Raw genomic sequence first — 20891 nt, 5'->3', positions numbered from 1 at the left:
GAGAGGGCACTTTATCCTTATCTCCTAACTGGAGTCTCCCCCCCTCCCCCCCCAATAGCGGTGCTGTGAACTATATCAACCCTGACATAGTGCCAGGAGGCGGCTATAGGCCACTGCTACATAAGAGAACAGCGATACTATAATTGCGCCATGGCACTGTGTAAAATGAATGTTTTGTTATATATATCGTAGATTTTCTACATCATGATGTTCTTACTTGCTAGCAGCTAGTACTCTACATGTATAGGAAGCCCCATTATTCAGAATGACTACACTGTTAATCACTGTCCTGATGCAAACGTCATGCAATTCACTTAATTCCAGAAAACAATCAAACAGAAGATCAATCGGGCTGTTCTACACGTCTCTTTCAACTGCATCCCACAAGAATTTGCGGAATTGAAAGCCTTGTATTTTCTGCGTAACACCCAAGGTATGGAATGGCTATGATCTAATATATATTACTTGGTACATACAGACTTACAGTACAGCAAACTTCCCAACTGTATCTCTTTTCGTGGCGTGTGTGTATAGATGGTTTTGTGGCTGTTTCTGGGGGATCACGTACCATATGGTAGATATAAGTACTCTCCTTGCATCTCCTCTGTGTAGAAACGATTTCAGAGCCCAATGATATGCGGGAAGCTAATGACGTCATGCCGATGTTCTTGGAGTATGGAATCCTGAATGGACATTGCCTTCAGATGCTGAAGCAGGTCTTCTCACAGGTATTAAACAAGACTGTGTTACATGATACTGGTATTTTAACTTTCAGGCCAAAAGTAACATATGGGCAGTGCATCAGCTTGGTAAGGGGCTTTAAGGACGGTGGGCAGCATGGTGGCCCAGTAGTTAGCACTGGGGTCCTAGGTTCAAATCCGACCAACATCTGCATGGAGTTTGTATGTTCTCCCCGTGTCTGCATGGGTTTCCTCCGAGTACTCCGGTTTCCTTCCACACTCCAAAGACATACTGATAGGGACCTTAGATTGTGAGCCCCACTGGGGACAGCGTGATGCTAATGTCTGTAAAGCGCTGCGGAATATAGTAGCGCTATATAAATGCGTAAAATAAAAATAAATAAATAAAACCTGTAGCCTCTCCTGCCATGTCTATTTTTGTAAATACTGATACGCCCAATAAAATCCCAGTCAGACACTGGCAGCACTGATTGGACAGTGTGAGACCATGAAGTGACACAGATCCATCTGGCATTTTATTTATACATTTCTAGGAGAAATAACAGAGGAACTTCACAGCATAGAGTCATAAGAAGACCCCACAAGTGTCCAATCGGACCACAAATGTAATCATTTACATAGCCACCTGAGACGTGACTGCATGCTGAGTTTTGCTGCAATCATCTCTATCTGGTTTCATTATCTTTTTCCTTAATGAGTGTATTTACTAAGACGTGTCATGAGAGGTGACTAGTCCTCTTTAATATAATAATGCTGTCTTTCATTAGCGGGTCTATTGGTATTCTGACTAGTAGGAATTGCATATTTGTAGAAATCTGGACACTGTAATAAAGGCAAGATCCACAATGTGCCTATCTGTATAAAACAGCAGGATATCATTGGCTTATGTTTTTACATTGAAGCGTTGTAAGTACACTGGGGCCTACTGGCCTTCTTTCAGCTATTAATAATGGTAGGCATATATGTAATAATTTTCTGCAGATCAGATTAAAAAACATTTAATAATGGAACATGCGTCCAATAATATTACATTTTGCGTTCACCAGTTTGGGATTAGAATGTCTGTTTTGTAGTAATAATTGCAAGAAGTGAAGGGAGGTGTTCTCTGTTATTCAGGTAGGAATTCATACCTAGGCTTGGACATGTTTAACTACGACGCTTTGTCACAGGATCTATCAAAGTGATTTTTTTTTAATTTTTTTTTTATTTCCCCTAATGATTTACCTTCATACAGAAGCATAGCTATAGGAAAAGCAGTTGCTTTGGCACCTAACCTCAGGAGACCCACCCAGGAGGAGAACTAAAAGATTTTATTGTCAGGGCCCCCTCAACAGTGTTATACAGTGACAGTATACAGAGTGACCTGACATATATTATATGGGGATAGGAAACAGATGGAGCGGCTACCGGGCCTGGTCTAAGACGGCTATCTTGACTAATCCCAGAAGTGGAGGTTGCACGGAAAGTAGGGGGATGCAAAGAAGTTGCTTGGGGGGAAGGGTCCTGTTCAAAGGTTTGCTGTGGGGCCCAGTCATTTCTAGATACGCCACTGCCTACATAGCTGTGTCCCTGTATAAATACATTGATGCCCATTTACTTATCCTGTCTAATATTTAGACATAGTGAACTTGGATCAGGCTGTCTATATACAGTGGCTCATCCTGTATGATACATTTGATATGATATATTTAGATACTTTTGTCTAACTTTTCACCAACTATGAGTTGGCTTACTTTGCCCCAAAATTTTGCACCAATTTCCAACAACATTTTCACACAATCTTGGCTCATCTTAATGCCTGAGGCACAAAGTGGTGCAAAGTATGTCCACCACCACTTTTTCTTTTTTTTTGCTTAAATGAAGCCAGAATTTTGGTGAATTTAGCTCCTACTTTGTGCACAGAGATGCAGATTTTGAACAGTTAAAAATGAAGACTTTTGGCACTTTTTGCAAAATTCCAGTTTTGAAATGTGGGTGGAAAAGCAAGTGTGGTTTGCTAGGTAAATGTGTTTCACTCCAGATTTATCATTAATACTTTTTTAGAAAGTCACAAAAAATCTCAATCTTACTGCAGTAAGAGGGTGGGGTAAGAAAACTCGACTGGGTTTTCTAGACTAAAGTGTTAGGTTTAAGGATAAAACAAATTTATCAAACAACATGTGAGATTCGATAAATGTGGCATAAAGTACTCTAACACAGACTAAAGCAAAACTGACTTCACATATTCCCCTTGTGATAAATTCCCCCCAAGAGTCATTCTGGCCTTAAATGCTATGGACACCTTTGGGGCTATTTTTTATCATTGCATTTTACTCATTTTGGGCTAAAGATTATTTTTCTCATCTGTATCATTGGGGGACACAGGCTTGACCGTGGGTATAGCTGTTGCCACTAAGTGCAAAAGTGTGAGCTCCTCCCTCCAGCTATAACCTTCCTACAGGGACTAAACTAAAACAGTTTTAGCTTAGTGTCCGTAGAAGGCAGGTCTGCAGATTATATTTTTTTTTTATATATATATTTTTTTTCCTTTTTTCTTTTCTTCTACCAGGATTACAGGCAGTCCTAGCTACCTGCACTCCCACCCAGGGGACGGGATACCAGGGTTTCCCCAAGCCCGCTGCTCCTTCCTGGTCTCCAGAAGACAAGGAGGACCAGAGGTTCCTAAAGCCTCTGCATCCCACCAGCCTGCGGGTCACCACGGCCGCCCATGACAAGTCCCCTCTGTTTCCTGGTGTAGAAGCCCTCCCCAATGGGCCGCACACCGAAGGTGGTGACCCGGCTGTAACCAGGGTGGCACAACACACCAGACGGGTAGGTAATCCTGGCTCCACCCCCCCTCTCGCCCCTCCCCCTTCTCAGGTAACTTGCTGTGGATGACCCCCACGAATACTTGTCCCCCCAAGCGGGGAAAGGGTTAACAGCTGTGTGGCGGCTCTTCTGTGGTTGTGTGGGGCGGGGGGGGGGGGGGGTTGGTGAAGGGTAGCCCTCTGTGCTTGCCAACATTTTTTCTGTCCGCTATGGTAGACAATCTCATTGCAGCGGTTATAGAAACCTTACAGGCTGAGGACCCTACGCCCTCATCTGCCGCTTCTAGTTTTTCTTTCAGGCGATCCCATCACTCGCCAAAAGTTTTCCCCAACTACCTGGAGTTTGATTCCTTCCTTTTCAAGGAATGGAACTTCCCTGACAGGTGTTTTGCTTTGCCGAAACACTTAGACGTCTTATATACCTTTCCAAAGGATTTAACAAAGTTGTCCTCCCCTCCTATTGTTGACCCTCCGCTATCCCGCCTGGCTAAGAATACCACCTTGCCTATGGCAGATGTGGCTTCCTTCCCGGACCCCAGGGATAAGAAATTGGAATCTTTTGCCAAATCTGCCTTTGAAGCATTTGGCACCGACCTACGCCATGTTTTTGCCTCTACATGGGCAAACAAGCTACGTCAGGGTCTCGGCTCCGGGGACTCCTTGGAGGAACTTTCGGATATTGCAGTGCAGCTTTCCCTTGCCAGCTTTTACATCTGTGAGGCCTCTGTGGACGTGGCCAGGCTTTTGGCCTGCTTTTTAGCCCTTTTGGTGGCTATTCGCCGTACCCTGTGGCTATCTTGCTGGGCGGCAGATAATGCTTTTAAACGGGCCTTGACGTTCCTCCCCTTTGCAGGTAACAGGCATTTCGGCAAACGTCTGGATGAGATTATCTCTGATGCTACAGGGGATAAAAGCACCCATTTTCAGCAGAGTAGGACCCGCTTCAACAGGTCTTAAAAGTGAAGACCTCTTTTTTGGTCCTTTCAGAGTTCCTCCAGCCCGAAGCGGCCAGCCGACAAATCTGCCCCAGAGCCGAAGCACAAGCCATCTTTCAAGCCTCGCCCTCCCTGGCGTCCTCGCCAGCAGGGCTCCAAGCCCAATACCCCCAAGTCCTCCTCTGCATTACGTGTGGTCTCTGGCGCCCCCCAGTAAAGTGGGAGGTCTTTTTCATCTTTTCCAGCATGTCTGGCTAACTCACATCTCGGATTCCTGGGTACGAGAAGTCATCTCGGAGGGTTACAATCTGGAGTTCCGGTCCCCACCTCCTCCCCGTTTTTTTTGCTCGTTCCCCCCGACCTCTCCCTCCATCACCCATTCCTTTTTTCAGGCTATTCTCACCCTTCTGCGGCAGCGAGTAATTGTTCCGGTTCTGCTTCAAGACCATTTTTCGCGGATTCTACTCCAATCTCTTTGTGGTCCCCAAAAAGGAGGGTACGGTCTGTCCCATCCTAGACCTCAAAGCCATCAACCGCTTCCCACGGCTCTGCCGTTTCCGGATGGAGTCCCTGCGAGCAGTCATTTCATCCATGGCCCCGGGGGAGTACCTGTCCTCAATAGACATTAAGGACACTTACCTCTATGTTCCCATCTGCGTCAGTCACCAGAAATATCTTCGGTTCGCAGTGCGACCTTTTCATTACCAGTTTGTGGCCCTCCCGTTAAAGGTCTTGCCACAGCTCCCAGGGTCTTTACCAAGCTTCTGGCCTCAGTCATGGCTCTGCTTCATGCCAGGGAGATAGTGGCGTTTCCGTACTTGGACGATATCCTGATCAAGGGACCGTAATTCTGGACAACGGCGGACAGCCTACGCATCGTCAGAGACACCCTGGAATGCTTCAGGAGGGTTCTGAACCTATCAAAGTCATGTCTTAACCCATCTCGACAGCTGATGTTTCTGAGCATGCTGTTCGGCACTGATCGGGCCAAGATATTCTTGCCCCCGGACAAACTCTCCACTATCTGTCGTCAGATCCTCTCCTTGTTGTGGCCTCAGCCTCTTCCCATTCGCCAGTGCATGAGGGCTCTGGACTACATGGTCTCTTCCTTCAAAGCAGTACCCTATGCTCAGTTATATACCAGGGCTCTTCAGCGGCACATTCTGACCATTTGGGACCGTTCCTCGGCCTCCCTGGATCGACTCATCCGTCTCCCTGCCCCGACGCGCCGAGACCTTCGTTGGTGGTTGATGTCTCAATTGCTGACATCGGGCCGCTCCTTCCATCCCCTCCACTGGATAGTGTTGACAACGGACGCCAGTCTCCGGGGCTGGGGGGAGTTCTGGACAATCTCTGGGCCCAGGGCACCTGGTCCCGCGAGGAACGCTCCCTTCCGATCAATATTCTAGAATTGCGGGCGACTCGTCTCTCTCTGGTTCATTGGACAGTTTCCGGGGGTGTCTAGTTTGGGTTCAATCCATCAACTCCACGGCAGTCGCATATCTAAATCACCAGGGCGGTACCTGGAGCCCCGCAGCCATGTCGGAAGCAGCTCTCATCCTCTCCTGGGCGGAGAGCTATGTTCCAGCACTGTTGGCAGCTCATATCCCCAGCGTCAACAACTGGATCGCCGACTCTCTCAGTTGAGAGAGACTCGATCCCGGCGAATGGGCTCTGCATCCACAGGTCTTTCTCGCGATCTGAGAGAGATGGGGCTGCCTGCTCTTCTGCTTCATCTCCGGAACATCAGCTCCGAAGGGCTGCCTCTCATTCTTGTGGCCCTGGACTGGTCACGCAGAATATGGCACGCATCCCTAGTCTCCCTCCTCGCCGACGAACCATGGCATCTTTCCAGGACCTCTTGTCGCAAGGACCGATGATTTGGGCTAGGAAGCCATCGTCCTCCCAGATCTATCACCGGACCTGGAAGTCCTACGTTAGTTGGCGCGAACGTCACCAGTTTTCTCCCATTCGATTCTTGTTGCCACAACTCTTGTCTTTCCTGCAGTCGGGCATGGACTTGGGGCTGGCTCTCAGTTCCCTCAAAGGGCGAGTTTTGTCCCTTTCCATTCTTTTTCAGCGGAACTTGGCCTCACTTTCTGCAGTTCGGACCTTTCTGCAGAGTTTGGCGCATGCTGCGCCCTCTTGAATCCTTGGGACCTTAATCTGGTGCTCAGCGCTCTCCGGTCCTCTCCGTTTGAGCCTTTGCAGCAGGTGTCCCTTCGCTTTCTGTCCTACAAGGTGGCCTTTTTGGTGGCAGTCACTTCCATCAGTAGGGTGTCGGAACTAGCGGCTCTTTCCTGTCGGTCACCCTTCCTTATCTTCCATCAGGACAAGGTAGTCCTTAGCCCTGTCCAGTCCTTCCTTCCAAAGGTCGTTTCGGCATTCCATCTCAATTAAGAGATCATTCTCCCTTCCTTTTGTCCAGCCCCGTCTCATCCTCCTGAGCAGTCGCTCCACACTCTGGATTTGGTTCGGGGAAATTCGCATCTATCTGTCTCAGTCATTCATCATTCCAGAGGGGCCAAGACAAGGGCTGGCTACATCTAAAGTTTCCATTTCCCGATGGATTCGTTTGGCCATTGTGGAAGTGACCCGGCTCCACTCTTCCGCAACAGTGACCCGGCTCCACCCTTCCAGGTAACTGCTCATTCTGTTCTTGGGCAGTACATCATGGGGCTTCGGCCCTTCAGGTGTGCAGGGCGGCTACCTGGTCGTCTCTGCACACCTTTTCCATATTTTACAGAGTGCACACCTTTGCATCTTCTGACGCTTCTTAGGGGCGTAGAGTTTTGCAGACGGCGGTTCTCTGATTGGCCGGAGGGCTTCTTCATTTATGGCCCACCCCTGGAACTGCTCTGTAACGTCCCATGTTCAAGCCTGTGTCCCCCCAATGATACGGATGAGAAAACTAGATTTTTGTACTGACCGTAAAATCAGTTTCTTTTCCGTTCATTGGGGGAGACAGCTCCCACCCATTCTCTCTGGTTACGGGCCTCTTTGTGGCCTGCATGATTCTGGGTTTGTACATTGTTTTGTTTTTCCCTTTTTTCTCTTACTGCTTTTGCACAAACTGTTTTAGCTTAGTTCCTGTAGGAAGGGTATAACTAGAGGGAGGAGCTCACACTTTTGTGCTTAGTGTCGCCTCCTAGTGGCATCAGCTATACCCACTGTCAAGCCTGTGTCCCCCAATGAACGGAAGAGAAACAGATTTTACGGTGAGTACAAAAATCAGCGTTTTGGTGTCCGCATCCAGAGTGGAATAGAGACTGATCGCAGGCAAACTGATGCATTCTGAGCGGATCCTTATCCATTCAGAATGCATTGGGGCTGAACTGATCCGTTTTGAACCGTTTGTGAGAGCCCTGAAATGGATCTCACAAACGGAATTCAAAACGCCAGTGTGAAAGTAACCTAAACTCTTATGAACTATTATCAAGCTGATAAGAATATGGCCTAAATGAGTGTTTATGAGGTCAGGAGATCAGAGATAAGGCTTCATGTGAGCTCAGCTGATGGACTGAGAAGTGATACTCTGCAAACAGACAATTTTTTAACCCTTGTATCTCAAAAATGACTGAACATTTTTAATAAAGACCAATTGAAAAAAAAAAACAACAGTTTTATTTTGCCCAGAATGAGTAAAAAGTAATTATAAAAAATTGCCCTGAATATGTCCATAGCCTTTAAGTACAGTACTCAGTAAAGGGGTTGTTGGCTTTGGACATACTAAGTGTGCTCAGAAAATAAAGTATTCACAGGATGCTCCATTAGTGAGACCCCCATACTTCAGCTGCATTGAAACATGAAGGCAAATGTTCAGGTTGTCTGCAGTACCACCAGAGCGGTAGCAATACACAATGGGTCCTCCAGAAAGGAAGAGGCTATGATGTGTAACTGCCATCTCTTATGGCTCATAGATTAGAGCACTGAATGAAGGACTTCATCTAACTCTATTTCTTTATGTGGATTTGTTTCTGTTTTAGGTCTTTATGCCTCTGTTGTCTTACAATGAACACAAAAGCAAAGATATCTCCCTTCAAGAGGATCAAGCTCAGCAGACAGGATCCCCTGAAGACATAAGTGACAAAGATTCCTTAAAGCTGGAAGAGCCAAATGTGGAACTAAGAAGTGTACAGCTAATTCGAGATGAATTCCTTATGAACATGCAGAAATTCCTGAACCATATTCAGCAAACAATACAGCAACTTGAAGGTATTTTTTTTTTTCCAATATTATTTTTACTAAATCACCGATGGCATATTTTTATCCTAACTTATACATTTTGTTGCTTTCTCTTTTCTCCATATCAGGAGAAATTAAATTAGAGATGCCAGATGTGAACCTTGACACTGAACCTGCTGTAGTGGCAGCAGATAAAACTGCTGTAGAGAAACTGGAGCAATGTGTGATGAATTGGCAGACACAAGTGTCCGCAGCTCTGGAGGAACTGCTGCAAAAGAAACCGCAGGTATTTTATACGTGGTATACTGCATATACCTTCCTACATCTCGGAGCGTTATGGGACTAGAACATGTATTTTTATTTGACATCCGTATTCTTTATCTATCATATATACTAGGTGTTTTATTACATGTTTTAGCTTCAGACTGTATCAGTTATTATTATACACAATATTATGTAGTTTATATATATATATATAATGTTAGGCAAAGTATGAAAAACTTAAAGGGGTTGTGTCATCTCAAGCATTCGTGGCATATTGCTAGGATATGCCAAAAATGTCTGATAGGTGCAGGTCCCACCTCTGAGACCTATCTCTAGAACGAAGGCCGCAAAGTGAAGGAGAGCAGACCGCGCATGAGGGGCCACTCTTCATTTGTTTATATGGGACTTCTGAGCAGAGGACCCCTCACTTCAGTAGCCCTAGCAGAGCACATGCATGGGGTTTTCTTTGATAATCATTCCCTTTAAAGAGAAGCTGTCGGCTCAGAATGCAGTGCAATCTGCAGGGAGCATGTTAAAGAGCAGGAGAAGCTGAGCAGACTGATATGTATGTAGTTTTGTGGTAAAGATTAAAGGGGTATTACAGTTACATTAAGTTTTCTCCTATCCACAGGACCGGACCTTGTACGTCTTGCAGCCCCCTGAAATGAACGGAGTGGCTCGTCGGGCATGCATGCCGCCGCTCCATTAATTTCTATAGGAATTCCCGAGATAGTCGAACGCTCAGAGAATTGAATGGAGAGGCCACGCACATGCCCGACCGGCCGCTGCATTCATTTCAGGGAACTGCGGAGATATGGGTAACTCGTTCTGGTGATCGCTAGGGGTCCCAGCTGTAAGACCCCCACTGATCTAATAGTTATTCCCTATCATTTGGATAGGGGATAACTTCACATAACAGAAATATACCTTTAAATTACACTTGTCATTTATACTTTTAAACCTCTGCACTTTCTGACTTTAATTTTATACAGGGGCCATCTTATCAATGCTTGAAAGCATTCTTTGTATAAGTGTGTATACAGAGATGGCTGTGTACAGAGATAGCTGTCAGTCACTGATAACTGTACTGGGGCTGGCTTAAGGTCAGAAAGAGCAGAGATTTAAATGTATAAATGTTACTGGTTTTACTAAATATTTTCCCATAAATCTGCTCAGCTCCTCCTGCTCTATGACCTTCTGCCTGCAGATTGCACTGCATTTTGTGGTGACAGGTCCTCTTTAACAGAAATATAACTAGTCCCACTCGAAAAAAGAAAAAGAAAGACAATAACAGAAAATTGCAGTTAGATTGAGGTTGATTTTTGATTTGAGGTCTTCTGTTTTCGTCTGTTTTCAGGGAAAGTCTCCACTGGCTGAAATTGACTTCTGGCGCGAGCGCAATGCTACGTTAAGTGCACTTAGTGAACAGCTGAAACTTCCCACAGTGAAGAAGGTCCTAAATGTTTTGTCTATTGCTGATCCTGGTTTAGTACAAAATCTGGATCTGACAGTAACTGAGCTTGCAAAGTACCATGTAGAAGCTGCTGATAATGTCCGCTTCCTAACCACTCTTGAACGTCATTTAAAGGTCCGTATTCTCTACGAGCCGTTGTAATGTAGTCTGCAATACTCACTGCATGCTGATTGTTTTGGTATTTTCTCTCGTAGAACTTAACACACGGGACAGGTTTTAATGTAGTCCTGGATACAATCCCTCCAATGATGAATGCTTTAAGAATGGTGTGGATCATTTCCCGTCATTACAATAAAGATGAAAGAATGGTCCCATTAATGGAGCGAATTGCCTGGGAAATTGCAGAAAGAGTCTGTAGAGTTTTGAATATTCACATTTTTTTTCGGTAGGTAATTGAGCCCTTTAGGACCCAGAAAGTTTTCTGTTATTTGCTTTTCCATTTTTAATCCTTGCCTTCCTGCAGCCATAACTTTTAATATTTTTCCGTTGACTTAGCCACGTCAGGGCTTGTTTTTTGTGGGACAGCTTTCACTTTCTAATGGCACCATTTTATATTGCATATGATGTAGTGGGAAATTGGAAAAAGAAGAAAATTCTGCCATTGTTTTATAGGTTTCACTTTTATAGTGTTCCCTTTGCAGTGAAAATGACCTGTGCCTTTCATTTTCTGGATCAGTACAATAACAGTGATACCACATTTATATAGATTTTCTTGTATTTTAATACATAAATTTTTTTCTAACTTTGAAAAAAATCCCACATTTTTTTTTTGCATGGATTTTTATATTATTATATGATGTTAGCATCGGATCATTTCGTGCTCCGATGCTCTCCCTTGCCCTGCGCTGTATTGTGCAGGGCAAGCGATCTTTTATTTACAATAACACACCGCCCAGCAGTGTGTTCGGTGACGTCACCGGCTCTGATGGGCAGGCTTTTGCACTGCCCTAGCCGTTTTACATGCTAGGGTAGCGCTAAAGCCCGCCCATCAGTGCCGGTGACATCACCGGGCTCACTACTGGGCGGAAGCCTCTGCCTGGCAGCCCTAAGGAGAGCCTGGTTCGTCACCGGAACTCCAGAAAATGTATTTTCCCTGCGCAATTCAGCGCAGGGCAAAGGAGAGCATCGGAGCATGGACTGCTCTGGTGCTCTTGTCAGGGGGGCTGCCTGAGTGAAAATGGGGATATGTCCGGGTTCAGCTCTGAACCCGGACAACCCTTTTAAGTATTTTCATTTTTTGAATTCCTGGATAACCCCTTTAAGGTTTTGATATGTAGAAAGTGGTTATATCATGTAGTCAGTAAATGAGGAATGAATAGAAAAATGAAATATGGATTCACAGGTTATTATCCACCAATGTTTTTCAGAGAGAACAGAGAAGCAGCAAAAAACAAAACCCTGGAGGCAAAGAGAACCCTGGAATTATGGAAAAGTTGCTACTTCGAAGTCCGCGCTAAGATTGAAGCTTCAGGGAGGGACCAGCGTTGGGAATTTGATAGAAAACGTCTCTTTGAGAAAACTGACTACTTGGCTACTATTTGTCAAGATCTCTTTGATATTTTGCAGGTACTAATTTATTCTCATTTTAATGGAATAACTGGACTCTACACAGAATTGTCTGAATTAAAAATGAAACCTAAAAAAAACATATTTCATGGACGTAACAAAATAGATTAGACCACGTTCTGACTTGGGTTAAAAGTTGCACACTGAGGTTGACATACCTGCTCAGTTTTATTCTTCAGCTGCAGCAGACAGGACATTCCCCCTGAGAATAATATCGGATCATAATTGTTTGTTTGATCTTTTACCCCTGCCCTCGGTTACCTTTGTTCTGCATTTGTTTAGTGGCTTCTCCAAAAAACTGAATTGGCTATTTAAGAAATTGATTATATTTTGTGTTTGATAGGGCAGCTGATTTGCCAGAGTAGGGGTACAGTGCTGCCCATCATTATTCATACCCCTGGCAAATTTTGACTTAGTTACTTTTATTCAACCAGCAAGTAATTTTTTGACGGGAAATGACATAGGTGTCTCCCAAAAGATAATAAGACGACGTACAAGAGGCATTATTGTGGAAAAATAACATTTCTCAGCTTTTATTTACATTTGAGCAAAAAGTGTCCAGTCCAAAATTATTCATTCCCTTCTCAATAATCAATAGAAAAGCCTTTATTGGCTATTACAGCAATCGAACGCGTCCTATAATTGCAGACCAGCTTTTTGCATGTCTCCACAGGTATTTTTGCCAATTCATCTTTAGCAATGAGCTCCAAATCTTTCAGGTTGGAGGGTCTTCTTGCCATCACCCTGATCTTTAGCTCCCTCCACAGATTCTCAATTGGATTCAAGTCTGGACTCTGGCTGGGCCACTCCAAAACGTTAATGTTGTTGTCTGCTAACCATTTCTTCACCACTTTTGCTGTGTTTTGGGTCATTGTCATGCTGAAATGTCCACTGGTGCCCAAGGCCAAGTTTCTCTGCAGACTGCCTGATGTTGTCGTTGAGAATCCTCATGTATTGCTCTTTTTTCATGGTGCCGTTTACTGTGATTAGGTTCCCTGGTCCATTGGCTGAAAAACACCCCCAAAGCATTAGGTTCCCACCACCATGTTTGACAGCGGGGATGGTGTTCTTTGGGTTGAAGGCCTCTCCTTTTTTATGCCACTTGGACACTTTTTGCTCAAATGTAAATAAAAGCTAAAAAAAAAATAATTTTCCCACAATAATGCCTCTTGTCCATCGTCTTATCTTTTGAGAGACAACTACAGTATGTAATTTCCCGTCAAAAAATTACTTGCTGGTTGAATAAAAGTAAATTTAAGTCAACATTTGCCAGGGGTATGAATAATTATGGGCAGCACTGTAAGCTTGCAAATACAAAAAAATCTCTATGCAGAAAATAAAAATTCTTCAATATACTTTGCTTAGGAACTACTCCTAGACTCATACAGAATGGTAAGTTTTGCCAGTTTTTCACTTTCTGGTCTGTGCTGCATCTGTGTAAACAGTTCTGTGCCCAAACTGTAATGGCCTCCTCTGTCTGTAATCTAGCGGGCAATACCAGCACCAATCAGGCTGTGTCACACCGGCATCAAATGCTTCACCCAGAAGATCAATCAGATTTGATGGGAAGAGTAGTATGACATGCATCTCTGTTCTTCTTGTCAAATTTCTGACACCCCAATGGCACCTGTCGAGCCCCATTATAAGTCAAAGTGGTCCATCGGGTTGGAATTCTTCGTACCCTAGATCTAATATAAATGGAAACCATACATTATGTGTGAACAGAGCTTTACGTGTAGTGATTAGGCTGTTTGCAAGCATGCTTTGTGTGCAGCCTTCTTCAGGCTCCGTATCTACTCTGACAAGGAAACCTGGAAGTGATGGAGTGAGACTTAACAAATATGAAATACTATATTTGAAAAAAAACACGCAAAAAAAACTGAATATTTGTATCTTTCTGTACTACTACCTTATACCACCCTCGGAGAGCGCAGATTAAAGATGATGACAGATTCCCTTCAACAATTTATAACGAATGGACTTTGTCTTTTTCTAATGCACAGGTTCTAGAGGAGTTTTACAACATTTTTGGTCCAGAATTAAAAGCGGTCACTGGTGATCCCAAGCGTATTGATGACGTTTTGCATAGAGTTGATGGTCTTATCAAACCAATGGAAGACCTGTCTTTTGATCCCTTCAATATAAAATACGCTCAACAATGGAAACTTGTCAGAGATGACTTTAAGAATGAAGTCCAGGTATGAAATGTGTGGGAATGATGTGGTCATTTAGGCTTTGGGCTGGAGCAGTACCTGAATGTGAATGTGACCTGCTGATTTCTATTATGTGACAAATAAACAGGCCATTGAAGGAGAAGCCATACATTTTATTGACGAATCATTTAAAAGTCTTCGCTCAGCTGAGGCTGCATTTGACATGCTGTTGAAGTTTAAGCACATTCGCTCTCGAGAAGCCATCAACAAGCAGATGATGATGAAATTTAATGCTATTCTGGAGCAGTATTGTAAAGAGGTAAGGACGCATATTGCCGCTTAAATTCAGAGCATTGCATTATTGTTTAATGGGGTATTCCCACAATCAAGTACACAGGCTGAAAAATAAAAAGATAATTAATAGAGAGATATTAAATAAAAATATATATTATTATTATTATTAAGATATCTAAAAAGTCTATGGTCACCAGGGGTGCTGTCGGATGCGGCGCCTAATTTCTGATGAGGTGTATGCCTCGTCCTCAATTAAGCTCAGAATCCGACAGTCCACGCGTAAACTGGCATAAAAGAAGATTAGAAATGTGGCCAGGCCACTGTCATTGTCCCTCCACACCAAAATGAAAGCCTAGAGAAACAAAACTTGTGTCGACAGGTTATGTGTGATCATTAAGCTCGTCCCCATTCACTTCAGTGGATTTACTCTACATATTAGATATTGCAGTTTATGACCAGCTTAAACCCTACACCCAAACCTTGCGCATTTAACCACATTAGTCTATGGTTTTTATCATTTTTTTTGCATTTTAGGTTGACATAGTAAACACTCTCTTCGTGAAAAACCTGGAAACCCCTCCTCTCTACAAGAATCATCCTCCAGTGGCTGGGGCAATATATTGGGAAAGGTCACTTTTCCTCCGAATTAAACACACAATTGTTCGGTTTCTGGAAATGGAAGAGATGTTAGCAAGTGAGCATGGAAAAATGGTACGTTTTTAAAATCTAGGCATCCTATGGAAGGACATATCCATATGTGACGTTAGCCTTGAGTGGTGCTGTCCAGTCCTTGGTTGTCAATGCATTCTGGAGGTTCTGGACCACACACTGGCAGGCAGCAGCGAGATGCTGAAGGGTGATTACCTCAGGGGGCTGGTCCCTGATGAAAGAGGATACTGGCCGGCCTGTCTCCATACCTAGAAGTCATCTCAGCCGCCTGATGCATCTATAATAATAAGCTGGGTACTTTGTTTTAATAGTAACATAGGCTGCTTGAAATGCTGTATGCCGCTTAACTATATGTAGTGTGGTCAGTGTTCTGTGCCATGTGTTATTTGTGCACCTTGCTCAGGGGCCCACCGGGATATTCCCTGTGGGCCAGTCGAAACCTGCTTGGGCCCACCTGTAAAAGTTGTTTTGGGGGCCCACTGTTCAGCTATATGCAAATATTATCTGCTCTCCCAGCGGCAGGCAGCAGCAAGACACTAAAGATGATTGATTATAGGGTCCCTGCAGAGACTTCAGGTTCGTGATGAGAGGAATGAAATGATGAACTGCTTATGTACATACAAGTCACCTGAGCCATCCAATGCATCTATGATAATACATTGTTTTTATATGAACATTGGCATGTTGAGATGGTATTTGCTGCCTATCTATATGTGGTATGGTCAGTCTACTGTGCCATTTGTGCAGAGGGTGGGGACTAGGGGCCATCGGTGGATTCGCCTGTTCCCCGGTGGGCCAGTCACCTACACTTGAGAACTTTTGTGATTTCATTTTTTTGGGTCTTTTACTTAGGCCAAGGCAAAATATTTGGAAGTGGCAAGAAGAATGAAGGAGTATGAAGACAAGAAGTATGAGGCTTGGAAAGAGAGCACAGATCAGATCCTGCCATCTCTGCTGAAAAGAAGTGTACTTGTCAACATACATGTACCTGGTCTTATTAACCACACCAACATATCTCTTACTGAAATGGTAAATATGCAGTTTCTGATTCCAAATATATAATCCATTTTGAAAGTCTTCAGACCCTTTCACTTTTTTCACATTTTGTTATGTTGGTGCCTGGTGCTAAAATAAATAAAAAAAAATTGTGTTTTTCCACATCATTCTGCCCTCAATAACCCATAATGACAAAGTGAAAACAGAATGTTATTGAAAAGGAAAAACTAAAATCTTGTATTGACAAGTATTCAGACCTCAGGACAGTTGAAGTCCCTTTGGCAGTGATTACAGCCTCCAGTCTTCTTGGGTTTGATGCCACAAGGTTTGTACACCTGAATTTTCTTGTCATTCTGCTCCGCAGATCCTCTCAAGCTTTGTCAGGTTGGATGACCATCGGTGGACAGCCATTTTCAGGTCTCTCTAGAGATGTTCGATTGGTTTCAAATCAGGACATTCACAGAGTTGGCCCTAAAACCTGTATTAGACAGGCAGATCAGTAAGTGATTGTTGGGAGGGAAGCGTTCTCTCTCGGCAACCGCTTGCTAGATAGCGGAGGAGACCGCTGCTATTACATGCAGCGATTTCCTCTGCAGCATGGGGAGGAGTGATCGCTATGCCATTGCTCGTTCCCATACTGTCTAGTGGTTTGCTGGCAGCACATTGCTATTAGACAGCACGATCTGCCATCGGCAAATGCAGATTTTTAAGCATGGTTAAAAATCAGAATTGACCAATGCCTGTTCCATCTGCTGAAAACCTTCCTCACAGCATGATCCTGGCACCACTATGCTTCACTGTATGGATGGTATTGGGCACGTCATGAGCAGTGCCTGGTTTTCCCCAGACATGATGCTTAGATTTGAGGCCAAAAGACCAGAGAATCTTGTTTCTCAAAATCTGAGAAACCCTAAGGTACTTTTTTTTTTTGCAAAATCCTGGCGGGCTTTCATGTGTCTTTTACTGATGAGAGGCTTCTTTCTGGCCACTCTGCCATAAAGATTAAAAGGGAAACAGTAAGGGTAGGTGCATAACCCAGCAATTGAGGACTAGCAACGGGAAGCTCAAAACCTGCGCTCCTAACCCCTTACGCCACAGTCGTCAAAAGATATCACTGGCGACTCTGGTGTGAGGGATGCAGGTTTTGGGTCCCCCCCACAAATGGATTGAGTACTACTGGTTACTTCTCTTGCTTTTATACTGTTTAATACTGGGTTGAGCACCTCTACTTACTGTTTCCCTTTCATTTGTTTGCAAGGTCTTTGGTTTGTGGAATTGGATCTGGATCACGTTTTTCTTTCTGGAGTGCAGCTGACCAGTTTCTTTGGAATTATGGAAAAGTCTGTGAGCTGTTGACATCTATTACCTCAAAGGGGCACAGGTTGCCTACCTACTTTTCCAGCTAAGATCTACCCCTTTGGCACCCAGTTTTGTTTTGTGTATCACTTCACTGGTCCTGGTTGTTCCAAACTTCTTTCATTTAAGAATCATAGAGACCACTGTGCTCTTGGGATCTTTCAGTGCAGAAGTAATTTTTGTAAAGTTCTCCTCTGTACCTCTGCACAATCATGTCTCTGAACTTTACAGGCAGTTCTTTTTTTTTTTCTCCTTATGGCTTTATTTTTGCTCTGATATACATTGTCACCTGTGAGACCTCATATAGACAGGGCTGTGTCTTACCAAATCATGTCCAGTCAACTGAAATTACCATGGGTGGACTTCTATAAAGGTGTACAAGCATCATAGTAAAGGGTTTGAATACTTATTTCCATGAAAAACTTAGCTTTTTCATCTGTATCATTGGGGGACACAGGCTTGACCATGAGTATAGCTGTTGCCCCTAGGAGGTGGACACTAAGCACAAAAAGTTTAAGCTCCTCCCCTTCAGCTATACCCCTCCTACAGGGACTAAGCTAAATCAGTTTTAGCTTAGTGTCTGTAGGATCGGGAGGCACTCCTGTCACAAGGGCCAGTCTTCCAACAGAATTTAGGGTTGCTACATTTACCGGCATGGCTGTTGAAGCCGTCGTACTAAAGGCTCAAGGTTTCTCGGCTACAGTGGTCCAGACCATGATTCGGGCCAGGAAGCCATCATCTTGCCGAGTCTACCACCGGACTTGAAAGTCCTGCTTTAGTTGGTGCGAGTGGCATCAGCTGTCTCCTGTTCAGTTTTCCTTGCCGCGTCTCTTGTCTTTCCTGCAGTCGGGCATGGACTTGGGATTGGCTCTCAGCGCCATCAAAGGACAGGTTTCGGCTCTCTCTATTCTTTTTCATCAGAATTTGGCTTCCCACGTGAAGGTTCGGACTTTTCTGCAGGGGGTGGCGCATGATGCTCCCCCTTTCCGTTTTCCGTTGGATCCTTGGGATCTTAATCTAGTGCTCAATGCTCTTCGGTCCTCACCATTCGAGCCTTTGCAGCAGTTGTCGCTTCGCCTCCTGTCTTACAAGGTGGCGTTTTTTGTGGCAATCACTTCCATCCGTAGGGTGTCGGAACTCGCGGCTCTTTCATGTCGGTCGCCTTTCCTGATCCTCTATCAGGATAAGGTGGTCCTTCGCCCTGTTCACTCTTTCCTTCCGAAGGTGGTGTCTGAATTCCATCTAAATGAGGAGATTATTCTCCCTTCATTTTGTCCGGAACCGTCTCATCCTCAGGAGAGGTTGCTCCACACTCTGGATTTGGTACGGGATGTTCGTGTCTATCTGTCACAGACGGCATCTTTCCGGTGGACGGATTCCCTGTTTGTGATTCCAGATGGGCTGATATGAGGGCTGGCTGCGTCAAAGACTTCCATTTCCCAATGGATTCGTTTGGCCATTGTGGAAGCGTACCACGTTAAGGACCGGGTCCTGCCCTTACGGGTGACTGCTTATTTGGCTCGAGCAGTGGGAGCCTCTTGGGCGGTGCATCACGGGGCTTCGACTCTTCAGGTATGCAAGGTGGTCGACCTGGTTGTCTTTGCACACCTGTTCCAAGTTTTACAGGGTGCAGACCTTCGCGTCTGCTGATGCGTCTCTCAGGTGTAGAGTTTTGAAGACTACAGTTCTCTAATTGGCAGGAGGGTTTCTTGTTATGCCCACCCTTGGGGACTTCTCTGTGACGTCCCATGGTTAAGCTTGTGTCCCCCAATGATACTGATGAGAAAACTATATTTTTGTACTTACCATAAAATCAGTTTCTCTTCTGTTCATTGGGGGACACAGCTCCCACCCATTCTTTTGTTTTTGGGCCTGTGTGGTTCTGGGTTTGTACATAGTGTGATTTTCTTGTGTCTGGCTTCTCCTACTGTTTTTGCACTAACTGATTAGCTTGGTCCCTGCAGGAAGGGTATAGCTGAAGGGGAGAAGCTTACACTTTTTATGCTTAGTGTCCACCTTCTAGCGGCAACAGCTATACCCATGGTCAAAGCCTGTGTCCCCCAATGAACGGAAGAGAAACAGATTTTACAGTAAGTACAAAATTCTAGTTTTACTTTTTTCATAATATTTGCAAAAATGTATAAAATTCTCCTCACTTTCTCGTTATCGAGTATTAAGTGCAGATTTTTAGCAAAATGTGAAACAAATGAAAGGGTCTGAAGACTTTCTGAATGCATTTAGAAAAAAATTGCAATTTACTAAAGTGAAAAACTTGAGTATTTGCTTACAGCATTTTATACATGTTGTGTCAGTTTCTGTTATAAGCAGGTTTCCCTGTCTTTCTGTCTTTCTTTGTTGATTTGTTCACTTCTTTTTATTATTTGTCACTTTGGATGTTTATTGATTCTGGATTGGATAAATCTTGTGAAAAAAGGTGATGGTACATTAATAAAGGCTATTATGGTATGTGATGGTTAACAAGTATTAAAAAAATGCAGATTCATATGCCAAGAGTCAGTCCAGTACCACAGAAATCAGGACAGCCATGAGTTGCGTATGAAAATTCAGAAATATGCATCCCTGCTATGGAAAAGATGGTCTTCTTGCAAATTTGTCAACAATTGCAGTCATCATATAACCCAAGAAATATAAAAAAAACAAAAAAGAAATCTGAGATTCTGTCTGTTCTACAGTTTCTACACCCATCATCAATAAAATGTCATATTGCGTTTCATGTAATAGAATAGTCACCTCTGTCTTACGTATCATTTTTTGCAGGATGTGGACCAACTTAAAGCTGACACTAACTATAAGAATGTGCACTACACTGTGAACTTTGCACCAGAACTGCAAGAAATTATCACAGAAACCAAACACATGGAGCAATTGGGCTTTTCTGTTGGTGAATTGCCACGAAATGTAGCCCTGCAAGAAGACAAGTTCTTAAGGTTGGTTAACTTTGGGCATTTCTTCCATTTTTACAGTTCTCAAAGGGCCAGCTTTGCCCTTACGCACAGAAATAAGGAGAAATCTGTCAATCGGAGGCAGGTGTGCTCTGAAATGCTGATGATTCCAAGTTCAGCATTCATATCATGTTTCATATTCACACATAAATGACAAATGGCTGAAATGAGCATGTCAGAGGGCAGGAAGATTCCACTTAAAGGGATTATCACTATCAGACCTTCACAGAGATTTGACGTACGCTATAGTCCCTTGATTGTTTTACCTTTTTCACCTCCAATTTGATCCAGTGCTGAGTGTCCTGTCCTGACTGATTCCTGTCACCTGTGGTGAACAGTTATTTTTTATTTTTTTAAGGGACCCATAACTGAAATATCTGTGGGGGTTGGACAACCCCTTTAATGTTTTCTATGGATTGGTATTTTATGTAAATATTAATGATTTAGATTGAAATAAAAAAATATTTTCTTACTAAAGTAAATAGTGACTTATTGCAGGGGTTTACGATGTTTAGTAAAAAAATGATC

At 43.9% G+C, this 20891-nt stretch overlaps 1 protein-coding gene across 1 annotated transcript in view; it reads left to right on the top strand.

Moving 5' to 3' along the window:
• The window catches only part of DNAH10 (dynein axonemal heavy chain 10), a 141824-nt gene that overhangs the window by 8201 nt on the left and 112732 nt on the right, over nt 1-20891 (top strand). Inside the window, exons 4-15 of the mRNA XM_044290221.1 lie at nt 325-433; nt 613-728; nt 8430-8658; nt 8757-8914; nt 10250-10480; nt 10561-10751; nt 11734-11932; nt 13936-14130; nt 14234-14404; nt 14914-15090; nt 15901-16077; nt 20179-20348. Of these exons, the coding sequence (XP_044146156.1) occupies nt 325-433; nt 613-728; nt 8430-8658; nt 8757-8914; nt 10250-10480; nt 10561-10751; nt 11734-11932; nt 13936-14130; nt 14234-14404; nt 14914-15090; nt 15901-16077; nt 20179-20348 (2123 nt within the window). The remainder of the gene's footprint in view (nt 1-324; nt 434-612; nt 729-8429; nt 8659-8756; nt 8915-10249; nt 10481-10560; nt 10752-11733; nt 11933-13935; nt 14131-14233; nt 14405-14913; nt 15091-15900; nt 16078-20178; nt 20349-20891) is intronic.

Source organism: Bufo gargarizans, chromosome 1 (assembly GCF_014858855.1).
Source record: "Bufo gargarizans isolate SCDJY-AF-19 chromosome 1, ASM1485885v1, whole genome shotgun sequence".
NCBI classification, from domain to species: Eukaryota; Metazoa; Chordata; class Amphibia; order Anura; family Bufonidae; genus Bufo; species Bufo gargarizans.
This window is presented reverse-complemented; position numbering and strand designations above follow the sequence as displayed.